Below are 18,878 nucleotides of genomic sequence, written 5' to 3'. Positions count from 1 at the left end.
TTTAGCAGTTAAATTTAAGATTTCGATACCCTTTCCTAAAAATTACAGCAAGATATTAACAATCACCACAGATACAATGATTTTCTTTTTGTTTAAGGGAGTGATTGGCATTTTCATTCCATGAACTTGGTGTAATTTGGTGTTTTCAGATTGTGATTGAAGAAGAAAAGAAATTCTTGAAGTTGCTTGAGCTTCTGGGCCATTATCAAGAGTCGGGGTCTGTCATCATATTTGTGGATAAGCAGGAGCATGCCGACGGTCTCCTGAAGGACCTGATGAGAGCGTCCTACCCGTGCATGTCTCTCCACGGAGGTAGTTCTTGTTCCTTACCCGTGCGTGTCTCTCCACGGAGGTAGCGCTTGTTTCCTGCACACACGAGACAGCTGCCGCCACAGTGCCGTGTTTACTTTGTTCTCTGACTGACAGCAGTCTGTTGTGTTGTTTATCTCAGTTTTCCCTCACAATTGCACTGTGTGGTACACATTTTTATCTCTCAGAGATAAAGAATTCCAGGCAGACATACATCAGTTTGATCATATTGTGCTGCTCTTAGTTAGGAATTGAACTTTATTTTTTCTTTTTAAATATTTTAATTTTGTTTCAAAGAAGGGGAGGTGGGGTTAGAGGTTGAAGGAGAGAGACAAATAGTCCGTCTGACAGTACAGTCCTCAGATAACCACAACAGCCAGGCCTGGGGCTCCTGAATGCAGCCCTCAGTCTGGGTCTCCCATGTGGGCGGCAGAGATCCAGTTATTTTAGCCATCATCTGCTGCCTCCCTGGTTGTCCATTAGAAGAAGTTGTTTTGGAGTGGTAATGGCTCAAGTAATTGGGTTCCTGCTACCCACATGGGAGTCCACCCAGCTTCGGCCCCCTGGCCATTGCACATTTGGAGAATGAACTAGGAATAGGATCTTTCAGGCTTTAGCCTATCTCTGTCCCTTTACATCTCAAACACAATTTTTCTTACAGATTTATTTATTTATTTGAAAGACAGAGTTACAGAGACAGGGGAGAGACAAAGAGAGAGTGATCTTCTATCTACTGGTTCACTCTCCAGATGACTGGGTTGGGCCAGGCTGAAGCCAGGAGCCGTGAGCTTCCTCCAGGGCTCCCACATGGGTGCAGGGGCCCAGTCACTTCGGCTGTGTTCTGCTTCTTTCCCAGGCACATTAACAGACACCTGGATCAGATTTGGCGCCAACTGGGACTTGAACCAGTATCATATGCAGCAGCTTAACCTGCTGTGCCACATGCTGGTCCTGGTCTTTCATTTTCTGTGTTGTAGGTTTAGAAGTGTGGATTTATTCTTTATTCTTTAGTCCATGTTTGGATTGTGTCAGAGGAAATGGAAAATTGAATTGAGACATGATGTTTCCTGGCTCTTTGATACCCCCGCAGGTATTGACCAGTACGACAGAGACAGCATCATAAATGACTTTAAGAATGGGACGTGCAAACTTCTCGTGGCCACTTCTGTTGCTGCCCGAGGTCTTGACGTGAAGCATCTGATTCTTGTGGTCAATTACAGCTGCCCCAACCATTATGAGGATTATGTGCACAGAGCAGGACGCACTGGAAGAGCAGGCAACAAGGTAAAAAGAGGTTTTGTGTGGTTTTTTTTTTTTTTTTTTTTGACAGGCAGAGTGGACAGTGAGAGAGAGAGAGAGAGAGTGAACCATCTGATGGAAGACCTCTCTCTCTGCCTCTCCTTTCTCTGCGTAACTGACTTTCAAATAAATAAATCTTTTTAAAAAAAAGTATTTGTTTGCATTTTATTTGAGAAGCAGAGGGAGAGAGGCAGAAAAGACAGTGATCTCCCATCTACTGATTCAGCATGCCAGATGCTTGCAACAGCCAGGGGAGTGTGTGGATGGCAGGGCGCTGTAACTTGTCCCATCACCACCATCCCCCAGAGTCTGGCTCAGCAGGACAGTGGAGTCAAGAGCAGAAGCTGGGTACCAAACACAGTACTCCAATGTAGGATGCGGGAATCTGAATCAGATTTTTAACCTCTAGGTTTATGTATATCCCTAACTCAGTATTTTAGATGACATTGGAATTCTTTATTTTATTTGAGGGTGGAGAGACAGATCTTTTGCGTTTTGGTTCACTCCCCAAACATCTGCAGTAGCCAGGGCTGGGCTAGGCTGAAGCCAGGAACCTGAATCCCATTATGAGACTGCCTAGGTTCAAGTTCTGGCTCCACTTTGAATTCCAGATTCTTGGGAATCTGCATCCTCGGAGGCAGCAGTTGGTGGCCTGAGTGTTTGAGTCCTGGGGCTCCTGGCTCAGCCTGGCACACCACCAGCTCTTGGGGGCACTTGGAATGCAAACCAGCGGCTTTTTTTTTTTTTTGACAGACAGAGTGGATAGTGAGAGAGACAGAGAGAAAGGTCTTCCTTTTTGCCGTTGGTTCACCCTCCAATGGCCGCTGCGGCCAGCGCACCGCGCTGATCCGAAGCCAGGAGCCAGGTGCTTCTCCTGGTCTCCCATGCGGGTGCAGGGCCCAAGGACTTGGGCCATCCTCCACTGCCTTCCCGGGCCACAGCAGAGAGCTGGCCTGGAAGAGGGGCAACTGGGATAGAATCCGGCGCCCCAACCGGGAATAGAACCTGTTGAGCCATGGCGCCGGCCACCAGCGGCTTTTAAATAAATACAAATCAATGATAGTTAAGAAAAATGTTAGATCCTAAAAATTAAAATTAAAATCTGATTTTGGAATACATATAATCTGTGAAATATACTTTCTCACTCTGTATGACTGCTTTTTTCTTTTTTTAAGATTTGTTTATTTGAAAGGCAGAGTGACAGAGAGGGTGACAGATCTTTTTACAGGCTCATTCCCTAAATGGCTCTTTTTTTTTTTTTTTTTTTTTAAGATTTATAGATTTATTTATTTGAAAAGCAGAGTTCTTGAGAGAGAGAGAAAGAAGAGAGGGCATTCTTGCATCCACTGGTTCACTCCACACATGGCTGCAGCCACTGGAGCCAGGCTGATCCAAAGCCAGGAGCCTGGAGCATCTTCTAGATCTCCCACATGAGTGCAGGGACCCAAGCAGTTGGGTCATCTTCCGCAGCTTTTCCAGGCACATTGGCAGGGAGCTGGATTTGAAGCAGAGCAGCCAGGAGTTGAATTGGCGCTTTGATCATAAGCTGCCCCAAAACACCTGTCACTATGAGTGTTTATAATCCTATGAAAGTGTAAATATAATTTAAGCTCATGGGCAGAACAAATCAGACGAGGAGCCAATTTTTGTGATATTGTTTTGAGAGTCCTAAAATGAAATCTTAAACTGTGTTTTAAAAATTACAGCAGTTAATTGTTAGGTGTGGAAGGTTTTATTGAAGATAGCAAGCTGAATAAGATTTATTACCCTTAGACTTTCAACTTGTCTTTCCCTCACCTGAACCAAAAAGCTGCTGCTGCTGGCGTTGTGTGAGCCCTGGGTTTTAGAGAATCCCAGGAAGGTGAGGTAGCGGAGCTTACAAAAATAAATAATAAATAAACACTCATGTATCTATAATCATATGTATATAAATATATTAAGACATGTATTTTTGTATCTATTTTTGATCTTTCAGAGAGCTATCAAAATATGTATCCTGACAAGTTAATGTAGGTTAAAGCAGTGCAGTAGGCAGGTAGCAGAGGCAGGGGATGCCAGCGAAAAGCAAACAGAATGAAACACTGTATGAAAGAATGTAAATGCAAGCCAGCGCCGCAGCTCAATAGGCTAATCCTCCGCCTGCGGCACTGGCACACCGGGTTCTAGTCCCGGTCAGGAAAAAAAAAAAAAAAGAATGTAAATGTATAGGACAGTGCAGTTGTGTAAAATTGCCTGTTTCTAATACATATGGAAATTAGGCATTTTCTTCTTTTGCTTGCCTTAATTTAGGATTATGACCTCATATATTATACTTTGAACTGTTGAAGAATTTAGTAGGACCCTGTGGCCTTTAAAATTGGTTCAGATATATCCTGTTTGTGATCTAAGTAGGATTCTTTTCTTGGTGTCTAATAATGGCATGTTTTGATCCCTCATTAGGGTTATGCCTATACTTTTATCACAGAAGATCAGGCTCGCTATGCTGGGGACATAATTAAAGCTCTTGAATTGTCAGGGACGACAGTGCCTTCTGACCTTGAGAAACTTTGGAGTGATTTCAAGGATCAGCAGAAAGCTGTGAGTTTTTTAACTCTTACTACTTTTATGCAAATCATTACTGTGTTCTGAATCTTTAGTACCTGGTTGTCTAAGTCTTGCTAGTGCTATTCTCAGTTTATCTTTGGAGGGAACACAGTGAAACAGAACTCCCTCTTGTTGGAGCGTGGTGTTTTTTGAAGACTACAGACAGCGCTGTTTTTTCATGGTTGAGGGCTGTTTTAGTGACATTGACATACATTGCCTTGAAAAATACTTTATTGCTGTAAATTCCTAAGCTTTGTAGTTTTTACTATGAAATTAACTGTTCTATTTTTCCTTGAAAGGAGGGAAAAATAATTAAAAAGAGTAGTGGGTTCTCTGGTAAGGGATTCAAGTTTGATGAAACAGAACAAGCTTTGGCCAATGAAAGGAAGAAGTTACAAAAAGCAGCTCTTGGACTGCAAGATTCCGATGACGAGGACGCTGCCGTTGATGTAAGCGTTGTTCTAAGCCCTTGGTCACCAAGTGACGCCATCCTTTCTGTACTGCATCTTACCCAGTTGCCAGTCATTGGAAACCTTGATGTGTACCTGTCCTGTCCTTTCCTGTGTGTCTGTTGGGGGGTGGGGGTGAGGGTTTTTGTATTTGTGTTTATGTACTTTGATAAAATGAAAGTTTCTTGTTTTATTACATTTGTTAAAACAACATTTTGTAGAAATGTTTCCCTTTTTTTTTTTTTTTTTTTTGACCCTTAACCTGTTAATAGCAATATACTAGTTCATTATATGGATGTTTTGCAGTTGAATAAACCAAACTCCTGGTTTTGAATATATGGGTTGTTTTCTTATACTCACTATGTAAAAAATACTATTCTGGGGGGTGGTGCTGTGGCATAGCAGGTTAAGTTCTGGCCTGCAGCGCTAGCAACCTATGCGGGCACCCGTTCGAGTACTGGCTGCTCCCCTTCTGATCCAGTTCCCTGCTAATTTACCCGAGAGCAGCAGAGGATGGCCTGAGTCCTTGGGCCCCTGCACTCATGTGGGAGAACCAGAAGAAACTCCTGGCTCCTGGCTTCAACCTGATCCAGCCCTGGTCATTGTGTCCATTTGGGGAGCAAACCAGTGGATGGAAGACCTCTCTATGTTTGTATTTCTGTACTCAGTATCAGAAGTCACTTGTTGCTGGGTCAGCCTTATCTTTAAAGAGAATTGTACACAGGCTGATTTTTCTCGCTAGGAATGTGGCTAAGGGCAGTAAGGCTCGTCACTCCTGGGGTGCTGAGGCTTTCATTATTCCTTTTGCCTTGATGGGGAAAACGGATTGTTCTTTCTCTTTTCAGATCTAATTATTTTCATGGCAGAGTGACACAGAGACAGAGAGTGACAGAAAAAGAAAGAGATCTTGCATCTGGTGGTTCACTCCCGAAATGGTTGCAACAGTGGGGACTGTGCCAGGCTGAAGCCAGGAGCACAGAATTCCATCTGTGTCTTCATGTCAGTGGCAGGGACCCATGTACTTGTTCCATCTTCCACAGTTTTCCTAGGCTCGTTAGCAAGGCTGGATCAGAAGTGAAGTAGCTGGGACTGAAACTGTCACTCCAGTGTGGGATGTGGGCCTGGCCTCCTAGGCAGCAGTTTCACAGTGCCGGCCCTGTAAACTTGTGTTTCTAATTCACTTTTTACTAATCCTCCTTGTGTTTTCTTTGGTCTAGATTGATGAGCAAATTGAAAGCATGTTTAATTCAAAGAAGAGAGTAAAGGATATGGCTGCTCCTGGAACTTCGAGTGTCCCTGCTCCAACCGCAGGAAATGCTGAGAAGTTAGAAATTGCGAAGAGACTGGCTCTTCGAATCAATGCTCAGAAGAATTTGGGCATCGAGTCTCAGGTATTAAGTAATTTGTTCCGAGTCTCAGTCAAGACTTTTTGTAAGTTCTTTAATTATGTTGGATGTCAATAAATAAGATGTCCTAGATTCTGAGTTTTTGAAAATTTAGCATTCTTAACCCAGAATTTTTTCATAATTGTCTTTGGATGATTTCTCTAGTGTGCATTTGGGCTTAGTTTTGTGGAGCATTATTCTGGCTCATCTTACCAAAGTTATCGTAAGAGTAATTATTTTTTTAGAAAGCTTTTATTTAATAAATATAAATTTCATAAGTACAACTTTTGGCTTATAGCAGTTCTTTCCCCTCATAAACGGCCTCCCACCCCCAAGATTAATTATTTTTTTTTTCTTTCTTAACCTGCTTTTATTAGTTGAGTTATTTGGCACACCAAACAATCCTCTGGATGTAGAAGCACATACTATGTGTTTCAAACTAACATGGATTCAAACAGTGGAGAAAATATGTTTTTAAATATTTCCTGTAGCATTTTCCTGGAAGCTTTCTTGTTTATTTTTCACTAGCAGTTAATTTCTGTAGCATACCCAAGGAATGGTTTATGAATCTGAACAGTATTTTGAAGACTGTAAGTAAGTCATTTCTATTATTGAACGCTAGGTTCCCCATCTGGAGGAGGTACTCAGTAATGGTAATGGTATAAAGGAAACTCCTAAGAAACACAAAGTATGTCAGTTATCCTGGAAATACTGTACTATATCTGATACAAGTGTTCCTCAATCATTAAGGGTATATCAAAAATCTGTTAGAATATTTAAGATAGAACATTCTTAGTTTTCTCATCAAGAAAAAGGAAGATGTATTAAACTGTTAGTCTTAAATATATTCTCATACTGGTCCATTGCGCATATGGGTGGGAAAATCTGCATTAGAAAGATGCTTTTATTTATTTTTGTTTGTATTTTTAGGATTTATATTGTTTATTTGCAGAGACAGAGATTGACCTTCCATGTGCTTGTTCACTCCCTGAAGGGCCACAAAGGCAGGGGCTGGATCAGGCAAAGCCATGGGTCTGGAACTCCGTCTCGGTCTCTATTTGAGTGGCAGGGACCCTGCACTTGGACCATCCTCTGCTGCTTTCTCAGGCACATTAACAGGGAACTAGATTGGAAGTGGAGCAGCTGGAACTTGAACCCGTGCCTGTATGAGATGCTGGTGTTGCAGGCAGCAGTTTACTGTGCTGTGCAATGCTGGTCTTTTAAACAGAGTTAGTGACTTTGCAGAGAAGAACTTGGGGTGGACTTCCTGGACCTGTCTCTGTGTCCCTTTGAGATTTGACAGTAGATCTTCTCACCTGCAGGATGTGATGCAGCAGGCCACCAATGCAATTCTCAGAGGCGGCACCATCCTCGCACCTACTGTGTCTGCGAAAACCATTGCAGAGCAGCTTGCTGAGAAGATCAATGCCAAGCTCAATTATGTGCCTTTAGAGAAACAAGAAGAGGAGAGACAGGATGGTGGACAGAATGAGTCTTTTAAGAGATATGAGGAAGAATTAGAGATCAACGACTTCCCACAGGCAAGTAACAAGTTTTGAACTTCATCATGAAGTAGGAACTCTTGATTCTTGAGCAGCAAAAATCCCTTCTTTAAGACCCGTGAAAATTGTAATGGCTACTTACTTTCTACGTAGATGAGGGAAACAATAGAAATTTGATTTTTGCAAATGTGTCCTAGGTAGGTTAGAAGCTAAATGGAGTCCTAATGCAGGCATACATTAATGATAATCTTGACATTGTGGATAATGTAATATTAGCCACCCTACTGTTTGTCAGCACATCAGGTTTTAAAAATCCTCCCCACCCTTTGTTTCAGACTGCCAGGTGGAAGGTTACCTCCAAGGAGGCTCTGCAGAGAATCAGCGAATACTCGGAAGCTGCAATCACAATCAGAGGAACGTATTTCCCTCCTGGCAAAGAGCCCAAGGAAGGAGAACGCAAAATCTACTTGGCGATTGAAAGTATGTCGTGTAGGATCAAGGTTGATGTCGGTGTCCTGGCCGCAGGAGAACGTGAGGTCACTTGCAGAGAGGGTGGAGATAAGGAGCAGTTCTAAGAAACGATGTTTCCTAAATCACTGGGGGAGAGTCTTTATTTAGAAGTTTGGTATCTGTACAAAGGTGACTGATTTGTTTGTGAGACTCTCTCCGTTTTGACAGCTCAGTCAAGTTTGAAGTCTCTGAAAGGACTGACTCATTCATGCTTCTACTGTGGGGAGTGTTCTGGCCATAATTTAGTTTAGAAAGTGAATCAACAATATTAGGCCATATGATGAATTTTTTTAGATTTATTTATTTACTTGAAAGGCAGAGTTAGAGAGAGAGGGGGAGAGATAAAGAGATCTTCTATCAGCTGATTGACTCCCCAAATGGCTGCAACAGCCAGAGATGGGCTGATCTGAAACTAGGAGCCAGGAGCATCTTCCACGTCTCTGCATGGTCTCTGCGTTTTTGTGTGTGGCTACTGAAGTCAGCAAGTGATTTTATAGAGCTCCTTAAATGTCTGGGGAGAGATAAAAATCTCTTAGTCTTTGCAGGTGTTCTGTAGTGGGGCAAATTGGCACTTTCAGCCAGACAGCTTGTAACTCGGCGTTAGCGTTCACTGTCTGCTTACACAGTCTGGGGGTCAGCCATCTCAGAGGTGACAGCCAAGAGCCTTCCCAGGTCTTTTTCGAGCCCAGACACAGGCCTAACCCACACGTGGCCTTCTAGATTCCTACAAATGTATGGCAGCTGTACAAAGCCCTTAGAGCTTTTTGTGTTCTGCCCTGTTACCTGCCCCAGGGGTAGTGTCTAATGCCCTTGGAGCTGAGAGTGCCTTTGTCCGCCCCTAGTGCTGGCTCTCTCCTGGGAGAGGGGAGAGTTCAGGGTTAGGTGAAGTGAATGCAAGCCTTTTGAGCAGAGAGCCACCAGACAGCTGGCTTGGAGAGTAGCGTGCTAGATGGTCCTAGGCATGTGGACTGCTGTCTTTGAGGCTGTGGGTGGGCAGCGGGGAGCTGGCAGAGGTTGAAGGGCAGGTGGGGTCAGAGTTAGTTAACACACTAAATGCTCTGGTCCCGAGACATGGTTACTATTGGTTACTATTTCCTTTTCTTCTTTCTTTTGTGTTTGGATATTAGAAAGTTCTAATTGGTTTCCAGAGCCCAAATAAAGTGGTTTTTTTTTTTTTTTTTTTTTTTTTTTTTTTTACAGACAGAGTGGACAGTGAGAGAGAGAGACAGAGAGAAAGGTCTTCCTTTTCCTTTGGTTCACCCTCTAATGGCCGCTGCAGCTGGCACACCGCGCTGTTCCGAAGCCAGGAGCTAGATATTTCTGGTCTGCCATGCGGGTGCAGGGCCCAAGCACTTGGGCCATCCTCCACTGCCCTCCCGGGCCACAGCAGAGAGCTGGACTGGAAGAGGGGCAACTGGGACAGAATCCGGTGCCCTGACCAGGAGTAGAACCTGGCGTGCCGGCGCTGCAGGTGGAGGATTACCCTGTTGAGCCGCAACACCGGCCTAAATTTGTATTTTTCTAAATTTATTTCCTTTTGTGGAGGGAGGGATAGGCTTTTGGAGTTCCCTGCTATGCTGGATTCTCGATTAGATTTTCTGATGAATTAAGAATAATGATCTGTGGCACAGGTAAAACTGAGATGCAGCCTTTATGTGTTCACCCTGCACCACTGCCGTCCAGGAAGCTGCCTGCATGTTTTTAAATGTTATACAAAGGGCCCAGAGCTGTGGTGCAGTGGGTTAATACCCTGGCCTGAAGTGCCGGCATCTCATACGCGCGCCGGTTCTAGTCCTGGCTGCTCCTTTTCCGATCCAGCTCTCTGCTATGGCTTAGGAAGGCAGTACAAGATGGCCCAAGTCCTTTGGCCCCTGTTCCCGCGTGGGAGACCTGGAAGAAGCTCCTGGCTCCTGGCTTTGGATCGGTGCAGCTCTGGCTGTTGCGGCCAATTTGGGAGTGAACCATCAGATTGAAGATTCTGTCTCTCTCTCTCTCCTCTCTCTGTGTAACTCTGACTTTCAAATAAATAAATAAATAAATCTTTAAAAAAATGTTATGCAAAGCATATGGGTCCAGAAGTAGGCACATTGCATGTTTTTTATTCTTCATGTTTATGACTTTGAGAAACTGACTTAGCTGTTTCAAGTCGGGTTTTAAAATGGCTTCCTTTCATGTGTTCTGAGAGACTTTTGACTTGCCAGTGACTCTGTGTGTATAAATCATGTAATGTTCTTATTATTTGGTAAAATTATTATTATTTGGTTGCTAGCACCTAGGGCTTCAAGCAGAGAAAATGACTCCATTAGCTTTGCACAGGTCTTGGCCTCTGTGTTCATTAGGCCGTGCAAGATGGAGACACAGGGTACTCAGGGAGGCTTCATGATAAAGCCTTTGGTAGGGGCCAGTGTTGTGATGCAGAGTTAAGCCATACTGGCATCGTGCATCGGACAGCTTCATCTGTCCCGGCTGTTCTGCTGCTGATCCAGCTTCTTGCTAATGCGTGTGGGAAGGCAGCAGATAATGGCCCCCGTGATTGGACCCCTGCCACCCACCTGGGAGACCCGGCTGGAGTTCCTGGCTGCTGGCTTTGGCCTGATGCGGACCTGGCTGTTGACCCGGCTTTGTACATCACTTTATCAGAGCTCTGCTGTGCTGCCTGGGGTGCCACGTGAGATGTCCGCTGCATACAGCGCACAGCCTCTGCTTCCTTTTCCTTCCTCTCGGTTTGGTTCTGGTCCCGTCTCTCCTCTGTCATCCTGCACTCAGGAAGTAACATCTGCTTTTGTTAATAATCTGGAGTGAATTTTGTGTTCCCCACAGAGAGGTCCTGTTGTTGAGACTGGCTGTGAAGGGTGTGCTGGAGACAAGGTGCTTGTGAGGAGCGCTGAGACCAGTGATGAGCATGACCTGGAGCTGTTGGAGGTTGCTGGATAGGGAGGGTTTTCACAGGTCATTTAGACTTTGAAGCGCCAAATACAGCGCTGACAGAGAGAAAACACGTGTTGCTGGTGTGCAAGGCAAGCTGGTGTCATCTGTAGTTCTGTGCTTGGAGGGACCCCAGGCCCTCTGTGTGGCTTGGCAGCTCAGGCCTCCCAGCAGGCGGAGGGAAGAACAGGAAGGACTTTTGTGCGCAGTGCCGCTGTGTAATTTATATAGCCTGGTCTGTGGCCCTCTCTTTTAACTAGTAGAGAAGCCCTCAAAAGCAGCCACACTTGTTTTAGGACCAATGAGAGGAAGTGCCCGTTTTTCATGTCTGCCTATAAACGTAGGTAATCTATTACCTAGAGAAGTTACGCAAGTGAAACATCTAAACTGCTGCAATGGCCAGGCTTAGCTGAGCTCGAAAAATCAGCTGTGTGGACCTAACTGAGACTGTCAGTTTTCTTAAAAAAAAAAAAAAAAAAAAAAAAAATAGCACAGGAAGATGAGCGGTGAGCGTCACACTGTCTCATGCCTGGCAGCCGACTGGCGTTCGCACACTCCGTTCTGGTTGTAGTGCTGTCTGCTCTGGTGTTTGATTCTGTCCTCCGCTCCCCTTCCCCCGCGTCTCTTCCTTCCCAGTACCCACTGTCCCCACACAGCTTTGAAGTGCTGTGGCTTGTGTCTGTACAGGGCTGTGACTGCACAGCCATACCCTCAACTCTTTCCTTCCTGTCGGGCTTTCTCTCTGTTTCTCGCTCTCTGGGGTCAGAAGAGTTATTCACCTCTAGTAAGAGAGAAAATCTTTCTTTTTCTTAGGAATTCTTTCTACTATTAGTTTTTAAAATATAGATCACACTAGTGTGGCTCTCGGCATTGCCACCCCTTTTCTTTGCCAGACCAGTCTCTGGTTTCCTTCGTCCAGCTTTTCGTCATCAGTCAGTGTGGCCTGTGCTGTTGGTGCCTCCCTGCTCGTGGACATTGTGCCAACTGCACGTCTCACACTCTGCCCTTGGTGGCCCTCTGATCTCTGCCTCTCCTCACCTTCCGGCCCGTGCCCACTGGTTTCATTTCCATTTCCTACTGGATGTCCTGTGAGCCCTTTCGCTACAGCAGTCTCAATTAAATTGCACTTAGCGTTGTTGAGAAAGCCGTCTCCCGAAATTCAGCACCTTTGTTACTCATTTAACTTTTATTTTATTTTTTTTGACAGGCAGAGTGGATAGTGAGAGAGAGAGAGAGAGAGAGAGAGAGAGAGAAAGGTCTTCCTTTTTTTTTGCCGTTGGTTCACTCTCCAGTGGTCGCTGCGGCCGGCGCACTGCGCTGATCCGAAGGCAGGAGCCAGGTGCTTCTCCTGGTCTCCCACGCGGGTGCAGGGCCCAAGGACTTGGGCCATCCTCCACTGCCTTCCCGGGCCATAGCAGAGAGCTGGCCTAGAAGAGGGGCAACTGGGACAGAATCCAGCGCCCTGACCGGGACTAGAACCCGGTGTGCCGGCGCTGCAAGGCGGAGGATTAGCCTGTTAAGCCACGGCACCGGCCTACTCATTTAACTTGATAGGCACATCTTACCATCTTGCTGTTCACGTTCTGTCAGTAAAATCCCCTTGTCCGCGGTGCCTCAGGAGAGCGTGCATCCCTGCAGGTGTGAGCATGGTGCTGTGAGGCTCTGGGGCACTCTGCCTGGGGAGGCAGGGAGCTGGTTAGCAGTGAGTGTAAGAGCGACTGCTGAGCTCCTTCCCACCTGCCTGGTAGAATATCGTCACAGGTTTGTCTGGTGTTCTACAAGACCATACAGAGCATGAAGAGGAGTTGTTTGCATAATCATTCTCTCTCAGGGTATCACAGGTGGTGCCGGCCCGATGGTTCCTGAGTGAGTAACCGTGAATGAGCGTCCCCAGCCCATCTTCTGCTGTCAGTAAGCTAGCTGTCTTCACACCGTTTTCTCAGCCATGCTGCACTTCTCTCACTCTTGGTGCCTTGCTGTGCGTGCCTTTCCTCATTCTGTTCCACTTCACGTGTGGTTCTCTTTGCAGAACAGTCTCCATGTCCTCCCTCCTCAGCTGGGGTAGTCCTCCGTGGATCTGTGAGGCTGTGTTCCCAGGACCTAACAGATGTCTAATAAGTATTTGTTAAGCCAAGGATGTTTCATTTCCTCTTAGCCTTTTCTAGGCAAATTGCTCGTCATCTTTTCTTTGCTGTTTTTAATGAACATACCGTGAACTCTTAAAGTGGGGTGGCCACTTCGTGTGACGTGGGCCGCACCACAGTGCCTGCTTCCTGCTAATGCAGGTGTTGAGTCTGCCACCCACACTGGAGTCCTGGGTTTCATTCCTGGCACCCAGTTTGGGCCTGCTGTGGCCACAGCCATTGTAGGCTTTTGGGGAGTGAAACAGCAGATGGAAGATCACTTTCTGTCTTTCTGTGTCTATGTGTCTCTTTCTGCCTTTGAAATAAGTAGCACTATTTTAAAAAGAACACTAAATAGTACATGTAATGTGACTGCTAGTGATTATGTTGGAAACTATAAGGGTGAGCAGAGTAGTAACAGCCAGCAGTAAGAGTGTGGGCGCTGTCCTACCAGGCTTTGAAAAGTGATCTTAACAGACAGCATGGTGTCCCTAAAAGCTACCTACTGTGTTTTTTCGTGGATGTCCATGACATAGATTAAAATCCATTGTCATTCTAATAACATGAGTAATATGTTTTCCACTTAATCACCAGGTGCCAATGAACTGGCCGTGCAGAAAGCAAAAGCAGAAATCACCAGGCTCATAAAAGAAGAACTGATAAGGCTGGTGAGTGAAAACCTTGGGGCTTATTTGTCTTGCTTTTATTGTTTTATTACACGTAATATATAGACAAGTACACAAATCATAAACATAGAGCTTGCTGAGTTTCCACAGAGGAAGCATACCAGGGTAATCACGCCTCAGATCTAGAAATGTGGACCACCAGCAGCATTCCAGAAGCCACCCCCATGTCACCACTCACCTCCCCCAGTTGCACCCCTGGGGTGACTAGTAAGCCACGAGTCCTCTTTGCCTGCTGTTGAGCTCCGTGTACGTGCAGGCGAGTGCCGTGTGCACGTTTTGTATTTTGCTGCTTTCCCTCAGCATTATTTTGAGGGGCTCAGTCGGTGGTGTTGCATACAGCGGTACTTCCTGTATTTTGATGCTACGTGATATTACATTACATGAATGTGTGACATTGTGGACTTTAGGGTTACTCCAGTGTTGGGTCTCAAGCCTAACACTTCTGTGAACATTTCCCACGTCCCTTTTTTGCACATGAGTGTATTTTTCTCCTGGGCGTGCACCTGGGGTGGAATTGCTAATTATAAGGTCTGTGTGGTTCAGCTATTAGGAGGTTTTGCTTAGTAGTTTGCTGAAGGAGTTGCACTAATTCACACTCCGCCAGCAGCGTATGAAGATTGCAGCTACTCCTCGTGTCTGCCAGCACACGCTGTTGCCAGTGCTTTTAGACTTAGGCATGACCGGCTGGATGTTCAGTCAGGCCCCCCTTCCGGGCCGCCTTTCCCAAGGAAGCAGACATATCCCTGTGTCTTCATCGCCAGGGGGAGGTTAGGAACCTCCTTGCGAACATTGTTTTGGGGGAAGGGTAGGAAGTTTGAAGAAGGGAGTGTGCACAAAACCAGAGAAAAGGGAGTAGCCCCTAAATGAGTGCGGGAAACTTTTCACCAAGGAGGGAAAAGAACCCAGCTGAGCCAGAATGCAGTTGCCAGGGAGTAGTTGAGTGAACAAAGAGAAAGGATTCATTATTGAATGGTTTCTTCTTCCTCAGTGCAATATAACTGACACTTTCTGTGTTAAGTATCTGGTAGTTTTATAAAGTGATAGAGGGCTTGATTTTAACTTTTCTCCTTTTTTTCTTTGCCTGACCATATATCTTTTATTTTCTTATTTTAGCAAAATTCATACCAACCGACAAATAAAGGAAGATACAAAGTCTTATAAACATCTGGAAAAAACATTTTTACCTGTGCTGGTCTGTAATATGTGTGACAGTTGTTGTCTGATGTTTACAATGTATTGTAAATTAAGATTTTAAAAATTCTGTCTTGCTAAATTTTTAAATACAAGAAACCAGTATTTGCTAAGAAAATCTCTGTCAGTAAGTACCCCACCATTATTCAAACTGTATTTAAAACAGACCTGTTTTCAGAGTGGAATGTCCTCTAATGTAAAACTTAAATACTGATATTTTAGCTGTCTGGGTAATAGTAAGGGGTTAACAGATGGAGATACTTGGACTTTGCATTCACGGTAATTATGCACAAGTCACTGGGGTCTCCTCACCTTAACCTCTGTCAATGAAATTGTGATCATCTCCTGAAAAAAATGTAAAATTCTCTGCCATATTTTGTGCCCCCTTCCACCTTGATATTCTATCTTACTTGACTCAGTGAAACAATATGAACTGGATTTAAGGATATTGTAATCGAAGTTTTACACAGTAGGTTCAGAGTTTTTGTTTCAGTTTTTACTGTAAATGGGCAATAGTTGGACTACTTTTGTTTTTTGTAAAATTAAAGATTTATAGAATAAGAATTTTTTGCATTTCTTTACACTGCAAAGAGTTTTAGTATTTACTACTTACAGGTTCCTCTTGCAGCCTCTGGCTCTGTGCCCAGCTACTAATTTTTAATCATCTTTAAAAGAAAGGGACTGTAGCCTATAAATATTAGGTCCTATAGCTTTTTCATCCTGAAAGTGTTTATACATCTGTATATATAGTACGTGCATACACCTTATGACTTGTAATCTGATTTCCTTCAGGATTATTGAGTAGGTTATGAATTTTTTCTTAGAAATTTTAAAGCATAGTGGTATCCACGTTTTAGGATTAATATGTCTTCAGCATTTCTCAGTGAAATTGAATGCAAAGGAATCATAAATTCTATTTTCGAGCCCTCAAGACCTAGTACCTGACTATTCTCATGTAAATTGCTATAGTTGGCTTACCAAGTTTTCTTTTCTGATGTATATTAGACTTCATATTATTGTCATTTCTTGAAAACTTTTTTTTTTTTCAGGAATTAAATAGTTCTTTTTCTTAAGTTACACAAAAATTCTTTAGATGTTATTGGCTTACAGTTTTTACAACAAACAAAAAAAAAATCAAAGCATACTATAGTCATTTTAATAGCATAGTCAGTGGAGAACGTGACCAGGAGTGTCAGTCGTTAGTTTTCCATAGGAGCTTAACCTTATTGAAAAATAGTCCAATCGGGAGATATTCTTAGACTCCTCACATATTTACTTACTTTCCTGAAGGAAGAAAACAGATGAAACACGTATGACAGCAGAACCAGATAAATACTCTAAAATTCCAGGCGTTGTGGCCCCCCGCCCCGAGTTTGTTTCTTTGCTTGTCTTTCCCACCTGGTGGTCGTTTGTTCCTGTGGTACAGTACATGACGGTCCCACACTGGTGACACTTTGGTGCTCCCGTCAGCCAACTGGATCACTCCCAGATTCAGAGTTTTATATCATTTTAGCATTTCCTTTGTGTTTTTACATGTTGTGATGAGCCACTGATAGTATTTTGATTTAAAATGAAGCATAATTACTCTGTTAGTACATTTTTAGTGTCACCAACTCATTTTTAAAATTTGAATGATGTACAGACTTCAATTTGTTTTTAATGCAATATCAATATTTGCTCATGTTTTCTAAATTCCTTTTAAAATAAAGTTAATTCTGTATGCGTTTTTCTAAAATCATCTTTCCTAAAATACTTTGTCCACTGCTATTCTCTCTAATCCTGTTGATATGGGTGTTCATGTGAGAGACATGTTATACAGATGTGTTTGTGAGAAAAATCTAGGAGTGGGCATTGTGCTAGGCCACTGCTTGGGATCCACAAGACCAAAATCAGAATTCAAGTCCTGGCTTCTGCCCCCCTCCCCTTTTAATAGATTAATTAATTTATTTGAAAGACCAGAGTTAACACAGAGGGAGAGGCCGAGAGAGATGGAGATCTTCCACTGGGAAGTATCCCAAATGTCCGCAATGGCCGGTGCTGGGCCAGGCAAAGCCAGAAGCCCGGTACCCCATCCAGGTCTCCTACATGTGTGGCAGGGGCCCAAGCACGTGGGCCATTCTCCCCTGCTTTCGCAAGTATATTAGGAGGGAGCTGGATCCAAAGCAGAACAGCCAGGCCTTGAACTGGCGCTCCTATGGGATGCTGGCCTCTGCTTCTGAGCCAGCTTCCTGCTAGTGTATCCTGGGAGGCAGAAAAAGATGGCTGAAGTGCTTGGGCCTTTGCCACCAAGTTCTAGGCTGCTGCCTTTGGCTTGGCCCAGTCCTAGCTGTTGTGGGCATTTGGGGGATGATCCAGCAGATGGAAAACTGATGTGTCTGTCTCTTTCTCCCCCACTCCCTACCTCTCTCCTACTGTCTTTCCATATTTCTCTCCCTGTCTTTCAAGTAGATGAAAATAAAGAGTGAAAAACAATTCTGGCAACTTACTATCCAAAATTAAGTTTTACACCAAAAATTTATTCCAGGAAGTCTTTTGGTGTTTGATGTTCTTGATGTTTAGCATAAGACAAACACAGGGGAGATTAATGCTCATTTACAAGCTAGAGTTGTCCCACAGTGACACACACTCCTACAGAGCCGAGGCTTAGGGGGAAAGGATGAAGGCTGCGTCCTGCCCTGATCCTTTAGGACCCCGGGTACACTTGCCTCATTTCCTGTCTCACTGTTGGTGTGCAGGGGACCACTGTTCTTTGGTAGTAGGCAGTTCCTCCCTCCACATAGAGAGTTGGTTTTGTTTGTTTTAAAGGAGAACCAGTTCTTGAATGTTGCAATTTGTAAGCCCATTAAGCCAGTTGTAGGACGCACGTTAACGTCTAGAGTGGCCTCCCAGCAAGCCAGGCCCACAGAGCTGTGAGGCGATTGTGTCTGAGGCCATCAGCTAAGGTCCTTAGTTAGGGATGGTCATGGTGTGTATTTTAGATAGGTGCTGGCAGTGAAGTCGAAGGTAAATGGTTACATTTTTAGGAAAATGCCCCATTTTGCTACTTTTTAGATAGGGCTCAGTTCTAGCAGGCAAGTTCTGAATGGATAGCCCAGTGTGGTCTGCAAAAAAGCTCTTCACAGAGCTACCGGCTGTTCCCATGCTGGTGCGTGGTTTTTATGTAAGGACGGGAGTCTCTTGTCAGGAGAAGCTAAAGTTTGTCTTTTAGAAAGGGATGTATGTGTTCATGTGTAGAAGGAAGGAGCCAGGAGAGAGTGAGTGAGTGGAGGGAAGGGAGAGGGGTGGGAGAGATTCACTGACTTGAGGTGGTGTCTGGAAACTGAGCAGTGAGCTCGCGCTGCGGTGGGACGTGTCTTTTTGCACATTGCTTCATGAAACAGCTGCTCTGCTCTGAGGCCAGCCCTCCACAGCTCAGCGCTCCGTTCCCCATGCCTCTCACTCAGCGCTGAGTCCAAGACGCTGGCAGCTAAGGGTTTTGAAGGTGTGTGGGTTTGTTTGTTTGTTTGTTTGTTTTTGGTTTAGTTTTTCTCAAGCAGGGGAACCGAGTAGGAATGTGAAGAAAAAGTAAACAGACATAATCTTTATGAAATCCCTGCGGTGCTGGTTTCTCCTTACTAGTCTGTTATGGGTTAACTGGTGTGTGTGTGTGTGTGTGTAAGTAAAACAGAGAGCCAGCGAGAGCATACTGTCAAGTCACATGACCAGGGAGGAATTCACTTTTGATTATTTTTCTTGACCTTGTTCACTTCCAAATATGGCATCAGCTTATAGGAGTTCGTGATTTTTGAGCTCCAGCCTCTAAGAAGAAAGTCTGACTGCATTGACATTGTTCTGTTGGGGAATGCTGAAAAAAGTATGAAGTAAAAAGGGAAGTTGAACCCCTTTGGAGAAATGGAATTCAGAGTTAACTCTCATG

At 44.4% G+C, this 18,878-nt stretch overlaps 1 protein-coding gene across 4 annotated transcripts in view; it reads left to right on the top strand.

The window, feature by feature from the left end:
• The window catches only part of DDX46 (DEAD-box helicase 46), a 56,249-nt gene extending 39,592 nt beyond the window's left edge, over positions 1–16,657 (top strand). The window contains exons 15-23 of one of the 4 annotated variants that reach the window (XM_062189119.1): positions 150–312; positions 1,400–1,593; positions 4,048–4,185; positions 4,491–4,640; positions 5,858–6,031; positions 7,348–7,566; positions 7,863–8,007; positions 13,680–13,753; positions 14,885–16,657. In XM_062189119.1, coding sequence (XP_062045103.1) covers positions 150–312; positions 1,400–1,593; positions 4,048–4,185; positions 4,491–4,640; positions 5,858–6,031; positions 7,348–7,566; positions 7,863–8,007; positions 13,680–13,753; positions 14,885–14,932 — 1,305 coding nt within the window. In that variant the 3' untranslated portion in view covers positions 14,933–16,657. Of the gene's footprint in view, positions 1–149; positions 313–1,399; positions 1,594–4,047; positions 4,186–4,490; positions 4,641–5,857; positions 6,035–7,347; positions 7,567–7,862; positions 8,008–13,679; positions 13,754–14,884 lie in introns of all 4 variants that reach the window. The other 3 variants (XM_062189118.1, XM_062189116.1, XM_062189115.1) reach the window with 3 other exon arrangements.
• Positions 16,658–18,878: the final 2,221 nt, after the last annotated feature.

The sequence above is a fragment of the Lepus europaeus genome, chromosome 4, assembly GCF_033115175.1.
Source record: "Lepus europaeus isolate LE1 chromosome 4, mLepTim1.pri, whole genome shotgun sequence".
NCBI classification, from domain to species: Eukaryota; Metazoa; Chordata; class Mammalia; order Lagomorpha; family Leporidae; genus Lepus; species Lepus europaeus.
The sequence above is the reverse complement of the archived record's forward strand: the minus strand, read 5'-3'. Positions and strand labels throughout refer to the sequence as shown.